The 15,421-nt window shown below is 34.4% G+C and overlaps 1 protein-coding gene across 1 annotated transcript; it reads left to right on the top strand.

The window, feature by feature from the left end:
- The first annotated feature begins 849 nt into the window (after nucleotides 1–849).
- Nucleotides 850–15,259, top strand: LOC6562716 (sialin). Its single transcript, XM_001988447.3, has 8 exons — nucleotides 850–1,583; nucleotides 3,614–3,668; nucleotides 12,445–12,516; nucleotides 12,586–13,077; nucleotides 13,439–13,809; nucleotides 13,880–14,012; nucleotides 14,105–14,346; nucleotides 14,411–15,259. The coding sequence occupies exons 2-8, from the start codon at nucleotides 3,629–3,631 to the stop codon at nucleotides 14,588–14,590; spliced, it is 1,530 nt and encodes a 509-aa protein (XP_001988483.1). The 5' UTR covers nucleotides 850–1,583; nucleotides 3,614–3,628; the 3' UTR covers nucleotides 14,591–15,259.
- Nucleotides 15,260–15,421: the final 162 nt, after the last annotated feature.

Raw genomic sequence — 15,421 nt, 5'->3', positions numbered from 1 at the left:
TTAGTATTATCGATCGTATCTGGATAATTGATGCTAAAAATCAAATGAATATCGCTCTACACGTGCTCTATCCGAAAGTTTAGAAATACAAATCAACAAAATAGGCAGGGGCAAGCAGTGCGACTATGAAATACCCTGTTTAAAAAGAAAATTACTACGAAAACTTCACAGTTATAGGAATTTTATGTTTAAGTTTAATATCAAAGCATTATTTGTTAACATTTTGCTTAGAATATAAAATATATTAAGTTAGGACAACAAAAAAACCCATTCAAGAAAAAACACAAATAAAAACTGTACAAAAGATACTAATAAAAATACAAATTAATAGCAATCGCACCTATATCTGTTAATATATTTATGTTTATTAGGCATTTGCTAATTTTTGCTCATCCAAAAATAGATGATAGCATATTTAGACACAAAGCATGTTGCAAGTCCTGAACTCCTAATTATTCATTAATATTATATATATAATAAATTGATGCTAATTAATTGAATTGAATTAAATATTTTTGATTGAAAATTAGAAAATTATTAAATGTCATTATCAGATCTGTTGATCGAACTTTACAGCACACATCTCTCCCTCTCTCTCTCTCTCACACACTTTCTCTCTCTCTCCCTCACCCCCTGCACAATCGGAGCAACAGAAAAAGGTACAGTACAAAAATAAAACAAACAGCACAACAAATTTGAATTCTGCATCCCACGACGACGATGAGAGCAGCAGCAGCAGCAGCAGCAGCAACAGCAAAAACAACAACAGCATCGGCAGAGACATCGTCGTCAACACTAATACCTACACACACGATCCATTGTAAAAACGGCCCCATTGAACCGAGCGCCAATGCTGTCAACGCTGCCGTCAGCGCCGGCGTCGACGTCAGCGTCGCTGGCGCTGGCAACGTCGCATGCTCGTGAGCAAAGAAAAAGCGGCTGTCGTGCAGGCAACATTTTCAGTTCAGTTCCAACAATCGGAGTGTCATCAAGCAGCTGCCAAAGATTCAGGCAAAAATAAAACGGCACCAGGCAGACAAGCAAAAGACAGAAGGCAAAGAGCCACAGGCGCAACTCGAAAATTGTTTTGGGTTGAGTTCGAGAAATTAGCTGAATACAATTTTGTACAACGCATGCGCTGCTCTCGAAAAGTGCTTCTTTCAACGCCGACAACCACAGCTGCCTCAGAAATTTTCCAAAAATAAATAATTAAAAACAAAGACTAAGCTAAAGAAACGCAAAGATAAAAGAAAAGAAAAACGACAACAACATACGCAAAATCACTGTTATGTACATTTAATTAGTGTAATACAAACGCGTGGGTCTCTTTCACTCTCTCTCTCTCTCCCTCTGTGTGTGTGTGTGTTTTGGTGTTTTTAATACATAAGTTGTACATAATATTTAGATATATATGTGACAGTGAAATATATCTGTAAATTCTTGTTTCAAAACAATCACAATCAAATCGCGTGCATTTTTGTCGTCGTAATTGATGTTAAACACTTTACAAATTGCTAATCAGCGTGTTTTGAGCTAATTTCATCTTTTGCTGTATTTTCATTTTAGACAACCTCAAGTTCAAGGTGAGTTTCAAATAAGTTGTTCACACAAAATCTCAAGTTTTCCAGGAAATTAATGGTCGTTTTGCTTGATTTTGGTTTGAAAACTTCTAAATTCTTAGAAATAAATAATTAACCTGCCTAGCCTCATTTTTTTACGGCTGTTTGTTAAAAATGGAATTTGTCTCATGTAAATTTCTTACATTTCATTTATTTTCAATTAAAAAATAAAAAAAAGTTTCCGTTAGTACTGAGTCAGTAAAAGAAATGAAACACAAAATGGTTGAGTTTATTTTTATAAGTGCTTAGATAAAATATTTTCAATTATAAATGCATTTTTTTTTTAAAGAGATTAAGATAATAATCTTGAACCGTTAGAAGCTTATAATTTAATTGATTAGTTCTATATATATGTATATAAATTTAATATGAAATATTTAATAGCTGCGTAGTGCTTAAATTAAATATTTCAGCAGTTGAGATAAGATTAAGTTTGCAAAAACTTAGCATAAATTTAATAAAATTAAATTTTTAGTTAAAGTGCAATTCGGGCTCAATGAAGCATTTGTTATTAAGTAAACTTCTGTGATTAATTATTTAGTTTTATAATGCGTCATCTATACTAAAACAAAGGCAAGAAAATTTTGTGATACTTTCGCCTATCTCCAGATACATATTGATAAATGCATATTTATAAAGAGACGAAGGCGCGTTTTGTCTGCTTAGCCAGCAAATGACGTACGCTTAGATAAATTGGCGTGTGAATGTATATTTGGTAAATAGACGCACATATATCGTGTATATACAAACATATGTCGTATATAGCCAATGGCCAAGGCACACAGTCAAACAAATTTAATTATAAATATATATTGGCCGGCAATACGGCTAATAACATGGCAACACGCAGAGGTCTAATCATCCTAAACAAGGACAGTTACAATGCTTACAGTGCTTAGACATACATATCATATATATATATATAAGTTATACATATTATATATATATATATATATATATGTATATTTTATGAATCACCCCCACACATTGGCAATTTGAGCTTAGTCTGTTTGCCAAATATTTGCACAGTATTCAAATTTACTTAATGTGTGGTGCTCTCGTGGTCTTTATAATGGCCCATTCACTGTCGTTGTTGATAGTAAAATAGTACATATGTTTACTGTTGGGTGCGCTTTGGTTGCTAGGTTGCCTAGAACTTGACACTGATTATTATGCAGTCTGAGGCTGAACATGTGTTGCAGTTTACAAATTAACATACTGCACTCAGCGAAAAAAGCGTTAGTAGAAAAATAGAAATATATATATAATATAATTCCAAAATATTTATTTTTGAAAGAATACCTGACAATTACTCAGCAACTTCAGCTTTGTAATATTATTGTAATTTTTTACTTTACAACATTTTATCGCTGGTTCGACTGACAGCATTATCATTCTGATCAGTTATAGTTATCTCTGGCGCCAGGAATAGTTTTCTTTGGCTTTGATATGAAGCGACACTTTATTTTTATTTCACATGCCCACTTGAACAGATAACAAATGTATATATATAGTACATATGGGATGAAGAAAAGAATAAAACTTGAATTGGATATTTGGCGGCAGTGTTTAAAGAGGCGGAAAAGACAAATCATTGACGATAAGCAGCTGAGTGTCTTGGACTATAGACCAAAAACTGCGATTGTTTGGAGTTCATTCATATCTTAATATATTCAACCATGAATGGGTCCAAACTATCATGTGCTTACTTATCTTCGAACTTCCTTTTTCGGGTCTGAGTCATGTGTAGCGCAGCCTTTCTTTTTTTTCCTTTATTTTTTGGTCTTTTCTCGCTATTGTTATCAGGTTAATTTAAATATGGTATCACTCATGAAAAGTGCGCACGTTTCGGTCGCAGCTCGAATGCACGAGACGATCTGATAAGATAAGATATGGTTTTCATTATAAGTAACTGTAATTATTGGCTTATTTACATATCACGCAATTGCATATCACATGATATATCTGATATATATATTTCTTTTCATTTCTAGTTGAAAAACGGCGATATGTCGAACACAGAGAAGCGGGGCCTACAAAGAGTACGAAGTAAGTAAATTAACAAAACAACAACAGCAGATATTCTATTTAAATATGCGACAACTGTACGAGTCGAAGAGGCCAACCCCTATATAAGACGAGCCCCTTTTTTTTGTGTTGTTGTATGTGTGTGTGTCTACTTTAATTGTTCCCGTTGTTCAATTGAGACTACAAATAATACACGCACTGGAAATTCAGTTATAATGAAATTGATTGGGTTGACCGGCCCTCGATATCGTTTATAGCGGCATATGCTGTTGACAGTTTTCGAATGGTGTCAATGGGACAAGTTTAATTGACGTTACAATTCAATTCGAAGGTTGCACATGAATGAACCGAAGAATTCAAAGGGTATTCGAGTGTGTAAGCTGTAATCAATTTGCAAACAAAATTGTTGCAGCTTTTTTGCTAAAATTTTAATGAATTTTAAATGTTTTGTTTATTCACAAGCAATTAAATAAGTGAATAAATCGGCATTTATTACATCTTCAATTCAAATTTGTAAGGAGTGCAATTCAAGCAGTGCAAAGAATAACAATTCAAGCAGTGCAAAGGAGTTCAAATTAAAGCAGTTTTGTAGTATTTTAAGGTTTATCAAAAAAAATATCCAATTTATAATATTTGTACTAAAGCTTTAAATCATTAGCTGGGCGTCAGTCCCGGGCAATTATTCAATATTAGCTATGACGTCACCAAATTTCATTCATTAGCTCGGGTGTTGTTGTCATAACGGAGACAATAACGTTTCGAAGTGTCCAGTTGGCTCTTCTGACGCCATTGCAGTGACATTCTGGAGGATTACTCATAAATACCATACACTATGCAAACAAATTATCACAGTCACGCCAGTTGAGCACGTCGCTTGACAAAGTCAACTCAATTTACATCCACCAACTGTTTTGTGGTTGGGCTTGTTCAGGGACCCAAGTCTTACATTGTAGCCGACCAATTACAGTGGGTTCAACTAACATATTTGTCTTGTAGAAAATTGAATTTTAAATTTATTAGAAATAAAGTTTATTCTCACTTAAAACACTTTATTTTTAAAACCTCAAAAGTTAAATGCAATTTTAAGAAATGCTCCAAAAATGTTATAATCCAAAACTTTTTTCTTTTACACTTGCCTAGTTTTTTTGTTGACTTTTTGCTCCACGGTATAGCTTTGCAATTAGAGTCATTGTTTGTTATTATTATTGCTGTAGACGTATGACGCAGAACTGCGCGATAGAATGAATTTGAAAATAAATAAAAAGAAAAACACTAATTGCCAAATCAGCGTTGCACATTTCAGTATTTTAGCTATTTAGCACTTTTGACCACAGACACTGACAGACACACAGACAGATATTGCAGACAAACTCGTGAGGCTGCACGAGTGCACATGATATGATAGTTAGAGATATATATCTCTTTCCTATTCGATTGACCGGATGTGCTAACCAAATAGTAACAAAAGCTGTCAATTAGCACAAGCTCAAATAATCAAGGACGGATGGTGAGAAGAGTGAAGAGGGAAGGGGGAAGGGGAATGGCACGACTTAAGTCACACGAGTTGGTGACACATATACGGCAAATGTCCTTCAGTTCAATGCAAAACGCAATTTAATTATGTTAATTTTTTGCACTCTCTAGAAAAAAGAAAAAAAAAAACCTGACAATAACTTTTTGCAATGCAGTTCATTGTTTATTGCTATTCGCATTGCATTTTACACCCACGCCAATCAATCACATCAAAATTGTCCACGTAGTGCAAAATAAGCACTTGATTATTCCCTGTCCATGCACTTGACTAACTGCCCCGAAGGTAACAAAAATAAAAATAAAAATAATTAAATACAATATCTATAAATAAATGTTAATGTGCATTACAAAAAAAAAAACTGCATTGGCGAAGGTGAGCTGCGATTCATGTTATTTAATATGTGGAAATAAAAGACAGCGCATGTCTAGAAAATAAATTAAATACACGTATTAGTAATATAAATAAGTGTTATATATCACAAGCTCACTCATGAATTGCAAAATCATTCACCAGCGGGTCACAAAGATAATCAGAGAGACTTTTTAAATAATAATCTATATTTCTATAGCGTTTGTGCATCTGCGTAACAAATTATTTATAATAAAATGCCACGATTTTATAACCTGATTCCATAGAACATTTGTAGAAGGGGCAATAGTGCAAGAGTATGTAACACACAGAAGAAAGCAGGTACGATCACATAAAGTATATATATTCTTGATATATTCTTGATCTGTTAAAATATCTGTAAGAAAGTTATCAAGATTGTTTTAGAAACACGGAAGAAAATTGTATTTTCATGTTATCAAATTACCCAGCAGCAAGCATAATCATTTCTTATTTACATACTGTATATACTTATAATAGACAGAGACGTGGGTTCAGGGTATCTCCCCGTCGAACGAGAGCAGCATTACATGTTTGTTCAACAAACACATGTCAATCCAATCGAGCCCTGATAAGGTCTCCCATCTTAGCAACAGTCGCCGCTGTTGGGAAACCACATTTGAAACAAGTGCTTGAAACGTACACTGCATAATTTGTGGCTATCCGCTGATGAATCAAATTGTGCTAAGCCTATGAGTAATATCAACTTCATATCACATTTACAGCGTTATTATCAATTCAATTATAAAAGCCAGGCGAAGTTCTGTGTTTTTATGTGTATTATCAGCTACACAATTGCCACTTAAAATTGGCATTGTTCAGTATGAAATTTAGTGGAGCTATTTTCTGTCTGTTTATTTCTTTATCATTTTTTTTTTAATACGCATCAATTAATTTCATTCGAGTTTTGGTTGCATGCATGTTGCAAGCACGTCGCAGAAAATTAAAAATAATTTTTTTTAAATGGGATTTCTTGGAAATTGAACACGTTATTGTGTCGATTTAATTAATCTGTTATTATTTTCAATTTTTTTTGTTACAACCACATAATTACAACGCAAATCGATAACGAAAACCAGTCAGTATTTACCACAAGACTACTCTACACACAAATTGTTAGCTTGTTCCGCTCCATGGCACACTTTTAACCCAATAACAAAAAGTAAAAAACTAATGCTACTCAAAGTTCAAGAATGTCACTGGTCACTGATCGTTTAATTTAATCAAATCAAGTGAATGAAAATTAAAACGAGACAAAATAGAAAAAAGTGCTGCGCATGCAAATAGCCAATGCCGACTTTGAAACGATTCTGATTCGAATGTCTCTATAGATGTCTCTATCACTGTCCCTGCTCCGGCGGACACAAGTCTGACTTGTCCGATAAGCCAGCCACATTAACGAATTCTGCTTATAGAAATTATTTGAAATAGATTTTTCTAGCATGCCCCAGATTGGCCTTAGCTCAGATCATTCACACTGTAATTTGAACATCATCTAATATTATACAGCTGAGAAAGCTACTCCAAGTTGACTGCACATTTTTAATGTTTCATCTGTTTAAGTACACAAAATAAACAACAAAAAAACTCATCAATTTATTTTAGCAACGTCTACAGGGTATCTGAAGGTCAATCCATCTCCTTCCTCTCTATCTTTATCACGTGTTTCATTCAATATTTTTGTACTTGTTACTATGAGTAGGACTATAAAATTCCCAAAAAAAAAATCATAAATCATAATTTCTATTCTTTAATGAGCTTATATAAGTATATTTTATAATAAATATATTTTATTCAGGAGTGGAAAAATATGAAATCATCGAATTCGTTTCCATTCCAGTTTGTAATCGCAAATTCTATTTATAAATAGTCGGCATTAAATTGTCTGTTTGTTTACTTATTATATTTGCCAGGCAGGCAGGCAGGCGCTGTAATCTTTGAGTTTAGCTGTTTATGGGACGAGCCCCCTATTCCGAGACAATTTGTATAATAAGCGCAAATAAATGACAGGGCAATAAAATCGGCACACGTCTCGAGCTGTATCTGTATCTGTGAGATACAAATCGAAAATTATCTTTTAACGAGCCGATTAGAATAGCAATTAAAGTTGCTTAGTTGAGATCAGAATAATATTTATAAAAAAAAACCCGAAAAGTTAAATAAATATTATTAACAGCTGACTTTGTCTTATCAGCTGCATATATATATATATATATATATATATATATAAGGGCCATAAATCAGATGTGATTTGTAGTCATCGACAAATTTTCCCTTCTGCACTTTGCACCAAAGCGCAACAAGTGCAACACTTGAGAATCCAATCTGTAAGAAATTTTCCATGGACGTCATGGAATTTTCCCCGGCAGGAACGAAAGTAGGACAATGTTAAAGGCAAACAAAATACGTGGTTCTTTCATTCCCCGAACAATTGCAATTAAGTCTAGTATCTGCATAAAATATATATATGTAAAATAAATAAAAATACAATCAGACAATTAAGCCCACAATCCGCATTCCATGGATAAATACAAATTGAGTTATTGTATGAAATGAATTTAAAAACTTTTGTGCAACAATTGTCCGAGAACTGCATTGAAGTAAATTAAATGCATGAAACTTTTTAACACAACCAGTTATTATATTATGATGAAAAACTATATGTGTCTATAGATGGGATAAACAATAAATGGCGATAAATAATTTTGTAAACAAGGCCAGTTCCGTAAAATTGTGCATTGGAAATCAGTTAGCAACGGAAATGTATCCACGAGTTAAGTTCAACACTGACAGAATCGAGCTATTAATTGTATTTAGAAGGCAACAACAATGTCGAGTCAACAATGCCAATTGTTGTCAGATTGTCAGACAGACACTCGGACAGACACTGATAAACTGCGGCAGTAAGAAATTGTCGAGTGTGCAAACAAGCCCCAATACAAAACGACTTATTTAGCAAACAAAACTGTAACTGAATGAATGAATATATATATACATATATACCAGATTGGTATATATACCTGGAAAAGTGAGCTCGTGACTTGGGAGCGCCTGCTATAAACATAGCAACAACAACAACATATATAAATGTATATATATATATATATCAAAATATATTGGCAAGTTGACAAAATAATAGAAACGCGTATGACGTCGATATATTGGGTTGGGGGACAAATTTCCCATTTGGAAAATAACAGATCACATGGTTCTTTGGATAATTGCCACACGTTTTTATATACACTTAAAATGAAAATAATAAATAATAGAAACAGTTAAACAAGCGGCGTCCCACTGTCGGTCGAGGCTATATAATACCTAATCCATCTCCATATATATATATATATATATATATATATATATATATAGATCCATCTCTTTGCCAATTTGAAGGTCAGTAAACGCGCATACAAAAATAGAAAATATTTCTTCAAAGTTCAAAAATTTTTATAGAGGAGCATCTATGCATCAATGGGTTTATGAGCTCGTGCTCACTGTTCCTCCACATAGATGGCAAAATTGTAAAAATATCAAAATGTTCAATGGAATATAATAAAATATGCACAATTTTTCAAGTACGTCAAATTATCATTTATTATATAAAGCCGGAAATGCGTCTTTGCTCAATCCGTTGTATATTATAATTATGACAAACTTTTACCTCGGTCAAACAAGTGCAAAAAGATTGGCAAGTGTTTTTATTTTTTTATATATATGTATATTCACATATATATATATGTAAATAAATTATTTATCACCTCAACGAGCTCTCTGTTGAATGACTCAAAGCTGAGATCAAATATTGAATATTGCATGCGCATAAATATATTTTGGGCTCATGTTGCTGCTGCTGCAGCTAAAATTAGCATTTAATTTTAGTATCACGCTTGCCCCAAAAACATTGTTTGCATTTCTTCAACTTGTTATTGCCTTCGAGCATTTTTGTTGCGTCCGTTTCTTAATGAGCTTCACTTTCGTGGCTATTTTTAAGCATCCGTTTTTTTATGATCGTTTTATGCTCGAATACTTTTCGGCTAAGATTTAAAACTTGTTTATCTCTTTAGCTGCTTAAGTAAGCAAATTCAATTGTTTCAATATTCAGTCAGGCTTAAAAGCGAAAGCTAATAAATGCTAAAGTGCAGATCCTCGCTTTATTTGCAAACCAAAAATAAAACAAAATTTTATTCAGCGTTTAATTGCCGACTGCCTTTGACTAAGTTAATAAAGCTTTAAAGATTATTTTCATTATTATTACAATGGCTTTTATTCCATAACTTCAATTTGTTTCACTCTTTTCATTGTAAAAACACAGAATTCTTCAATTATTTTGCAAAAGCATATCAGAAAGAGTTTACTTCTGACCGGTGTGGATCTCGTTTCACACAATTAATCAAAAATAAACTTGCTCAGAGGCAAACCACATTGAGAATTCTTGGAAAGCATTAAAATTTCTGTGGATGAGTCAAGGCTGTCAGTACAGCTGTCAGTGTTACAGAGTTCAACAGAGGACAATTTTTTTTTTTAACGTAATTTTGAAAAAATAAAAAAATACTTTCATTGTAAATATCTTAAAATAACAACTTAACTTAACTTATTTCTTGGCAAGGTATAAAAAGATGCAATAAATATTATTATTAACTAATAATACAGCTAAATTTCAATCATTTTTATTTCTCACTTTTGTTTCATATATTTTTTGCTTATTTTTGCAGTTTAGCTCTGCTGTCATTGCATTACATCACTTCAGTCTGTCATTTCCGGTATAATCTATATAGACTTGTAATAAAAATGCAATTTCAAATAATATTTATAGCAATTCTCAATTCCCAATTCTCGTCAAGCTGCTATAAATAAACATTGGCCGTTGAATCGTGCTCTTATCAGCCGTCTGTCAACCAACAATTTTGAGACAACACGTTCACTTAGCATTGATTTAAGAGTGTCATGATTAATACTTATAAAGTAGACGTTGCGAATACTATAATTTATATTTGTCGTGCCATTCATCCAAAGTTTTCCATGACGTTCAGCCCCTCCCAAAAAAAAAAAAAATGCAAAAAATGATGCATGGACTTTCAATTAAAGCCCAAGTCAAAAACATATTGAAAATTTCCCAAAAATTATATTGCTCCAAAGTCAAAAAACTGATTGTGAAGGTCGTCGGGGATCAGCACTATGATTCGTCTAAAAAATGCTTATGATCATTAGCACATGACATTATTTTATTATGATTTCTTTTTTTTTGTTTTGTTTAAGTATTTCGTTGCACGTTTTTCTGGTTTTCCTTCTTTTTTTTTTTTGTTAAATTCTAGAAACTACAAAAAGCCGCTAGACAGTCAAGACATTCACTGTTGGGATTAAGATTGGTTGTTTTAGTTTTTCTTGTTGTTGTTGTTGTTGTTGTTGGGGTTAACTGATTTGAATGTCAAGTGGAAATGGTTGTTTTATTTTTGGTTTTGTGTCTTTGAGCTACAAGCGTACCTGAATGCGTTTGCATATGATTAGCATTAAATAAAGCCCCTCCAGACTGTCGCCAGACGAGCACTCTGATAAGCCCCACACCTGTCTGGCCTGGCTTTGTGGGGAACAGGAGGGTAATCGTACTTCGTACTTCCCATTGATAACGACGCGATTGTTAAACCATTATATTTTTTATTATTATTATTATTATTTTTATTTTGCAAGCCGCTTTCTCGGCACCACTTTGGTTTGCTTGATTGCGGCTAAAACTGGCTTTTGCTGCCGGCTCCTATTAATATAGCAGCAACAACAGAAACAATTTTTACAATTTATGCACACGCGCAACTGTCGCAAATTTAAAGGGGTTCAATGCCATCATCCCGATTGAGTGCAGTTTTTTTTTTATTATTGCAGTGTACCCTTTTATTGGGCAGTATATATTGTTGTTGTTATTGTCGACATGAGACTGTAATTAATTAGACTTAAGAATACATTTTGTTTTTCTGAGTGATACAGCCTTCCTTTCCCACATAGTAAGGGTATTCATATCTTGTTTATTACAAACACAATGCACTTTTGCACTTTATTAGCTAATAACTAACGAAGACAACAACCAAGTTTTTAAGAAGAAATAAACTTAAACGTTTAATGACCAAATTGATGCAAACAATGATAATTAATAGCAATAAAATCAGCGTTGAATCATCGCTTGTAACTGGATAACTTTGATGTACAATTTTATGTTTATTGTCGTTGATAAACATACATTTATGGTATTTGGGTCAAAAATTGACAGTTAGTTTTGCTTGTTAATGAGTTTTATCGTATCGTTAATTAAGTTAATAAATGCGCTTATCGCGCCTCATGTAATAAAAACAAATTATTACATCAGTCATATTTACAGCACTCGTTCGTTCCCAGGTAGATGTTGGTAGATGTTTCTCAATTCCTCGTTCAAAACTTATACATCTTGTATATATGTGTATATATATATTAATCCGGTTCGAGTTGGTTCGACGCGTGATTGGAACTTCTGATCCAAGAGCGGTTTCTTATCAGCCGTTTCCTTTTGCCCTCTAGAAATATTCCACACGAGCCATTCAAGAAACCTATTAAAACTAATCATTCGTTGTCTACTTTTGATAACAATCAAAAAACACAATTATGAATAGTCTTGGCGGTCAATAGATCACATTTCTGGAAAGTCTTTTGCACAATTTGTATTCATTCCGTAAATATTCATATTAAAATATGGTTTTCCTGCACATCAAAAGAAGGTCACAAATTCAATGCAGAAAGCAAAGCGTTCTTATAAATAATTAATATATATAAATGGATTATTATTTCGAAACTTTGTCTAGTTCTTTAAATATATATTATTTAACTAATCTAGCAACTTCTTTGCTTTATTTACAGACTTCCTATCATGTCGTCAAGTATTGAATCTGCTGACAATGCTCGGCTTTATGTTGAACTATGCGCTGCGAGGTAAGTGCCTGAAATATGGGAACATCTTCAACCAACTTTACTCATCTAATATTGCCATCTCTCCTGCAGTAAACTTAACCATTGCCATTGTGGACATGGTTATGCCAAATGTGACAAATACAGTTGCCAACAGTACTCTAAAGGTGAACAGCAGTCTAGAACTGGCTGGGAATAATTCCATATCGAGCAACTCCAATGGCATCTTGAGCAACATCACCTCGGTGGATGGTGTGGATGTGCTTGAGGAACGCTTTCCCTGGGACACATACCAGACCAACTTTGTGCTGGGCTGCTTCTTCTGGGGCTATGTCCTTACAGAGCTGCCAGGCGGTCGTCTCGCTGAATTGATTGGCGGTCGTCGCGTCTTCGGACATTCCATGTTGTGGGCCAGTTTGTTAACATTGATAACACCCCTGGCAGCCCATATGAGCTACGTGATGTTGATCATTGTCCGTGTCGCACTCGGATTCATGCTGGGCGCATCCTGGCCAGCCATACATCCTGTGGCAGCTGTCTGGATACCGCCAATGGACCGTTCCAAATTTATGTCCAACATGATGGGTGAGTACTCAACAATTCTTATTGTAAAAAACTGCTTTAGTAAATGGACTTGCAATGTTTCATATAATATAACATATAGAAAAGGTTGAATCAGTATCATTTTAAAAGTAGTTTTATTCCATGAATTGTAATTATTTCCATACTTAAAAAATCATTGCTTTTAGAAATCGGCTACACATTTTATTTAAATTTTTATTTTATCGTATCTTAAGACTTAATCAAAAGCTATTTAAATCATCGAATTATCTGCGATGCAATTTGAATTAATTTTCGCAACTTTGAAGCATTTCATTCCATTTATTTTTGATGTTTTAACATATTTTTTAACTCCATTTTCTTTTTGCATATTCATAAATTGTAGCCTCTTCCTTGGGTGCTGCGATAACGATGCCCGTTTCTGGTTATCTAATCTCGGTTTGTGGCTGGGCGAGTGTCTTCTATCTGACGGGAGCGATTGGTTTGCTGTGGTCCTTGTGCTGGTTCACCTTTGTCTACGAGACCCCAGCGACGCATCCTCGCATTACGGCCGAGGAGAGGCGTGAGATTGAGGAGGCCATTGGCACATCCACCTCGAAGAAGCGACCCAGTTATGTGCCCTGGGGTGAACTGCTCTGCTCCCCTGCCGTTTGGGCCATCATCATCACACACGGCCTTTCCGTCTTTGGTTTCTTCACGGTGATCAATCAACTGCCCACATTCATGTCCAAGATATTGCATTTCGACATCAAGAAGGTGCGTTTCAAGTTGTATCCTTAATTATTGTGAATGGTTATTTAAAGTAGATTTTGTATTTACTTTGCAGAATGGTTTGTTCTCATCGCTGCCTTATCTGGGCAAGTATGTGATGGCCGTCGCCTCCTCCTATCTGGCCGATCATCTGCGACATAAGGGCACATTGAGCACAACGGCAACTCGCAAGATCTTCACCACATTCGGTAGGTTTATCATTTGAAAATGCAATGTAGAAAAGTTAAGCTTCGCATAATTATATTAAATAAATAATTAATAAATGAATTCTTGCTTGCAGCACTTGTTACTCCCGGATTGCTGATGATAGCTCAGGTATTTCTGGGCATGGATGCTACCTGGTCTGTGGCGATCTTCACACTGGCACTCTTTGCACATGGAGCAGTTACTGCTGGATATTTGGGCAATGGCTTGGATATTGCGCCCAACTTTAGCGGCACCATTTTCGGCATGGCCAATTCTCTGTCATCCTTCGGAGGATTCCTGTCCACGTGGATGGTTGGTGCATTGACCTTCGAGGATGTGAGTAAACCATTCCAATCACCTTTAGAGCAACAATACTTATATTGTTTCTATTTTCGATTAGCCCTCGTTCCATCAATGGCAAATTGTCTTCTGGATCCTGGCGGGCACCTATATCTCGGCAGCTGTTGTTTTTGTCATCATTGGCACTGGCGAGCTGCAGTCGTGGAATAATCCACCCGAGCGCAAGAAGATCAGTGATGTGGCTCAAGAGGAGGGTGTTCCCCTCAAGAACGAGAAGTAATCGAAATGACGAAAACTCTCTTCGATATGACAAAAAAAGAAGAAGATAACCCACCACATCCGCACAAGCTAAAGTAGTTTCTAACTGCACAATTGAGATTCTGATAAGCATAATTTATACTTGATTGTCTGCAAGTACACTTAGAGAAAAGAACACATAATGGAAGACACTAGTTTTAGGAAAGCTGTAAAGTTTCTATATATATATATACACACACATATATCCATTAACAAAATCATATAATGAACAATGACTTTGTAGCCAGAACAAGTAATATTTACTTTAGACTTCTTAAGCAACTTTGTATTTTTAGGCGTGGCGAGATAGCAATTTTTGTTGTTGCTGTTTGGCCCGCATATATTATTTTACATTTCATTCATAATATAAAATCTAAATAAATGTATATAGTTTAATTGATGTCCGTTTGTATGTTCATCGACTGCACAGAAGAAATTTGTACAAAAGAAATATGGTAGAGAAATTTTTTTGTTTTTTGTGCTTGAAAATGTTCTGTTAAATTAGTTAAGTAGACTCGCCCTGTACTCGTATTAGCTAATTTTATAAATGCATACCTAAGTTAAGTCGAATAAATCATGTATACTTTATTATTTATGCAATTATCAATAGTTTTCTTTTCTAACTTCATAATAAAGCCTATCAAAGACAAGAGTGGTTATCTAATTTTTGATCTGTGGCTGGGCGAGTTTCTTCTATCTGGCTTGGATTGCTGTAATTCCACACATACTCGCAAGCTAAGAGAAGAAACCAATTGAATTGAATTGAAGGCGTGGTGGGATGGCAATCAATATAGCAAAATATACTTTATTTCTT

This window comes from Drosophila grimshawi, unplaced genomic scaffold (genome assembly GCF_018153295.1).
Source record: "Drosophila grimshawi isolate 15287-2541.00 unplaced genomic scaffold, ASM1815329v1 contig_1377, whole genome shotgun sequence".
NCBI lineage: Eukaryota > Metazoa > Arthropoda > Insecta > Diptera > Drosophilidae > Drosophila > Drosophila grimshawi.
This window is presented reverse-complemented; position numbering and strand designations above follow the sequence as displayed.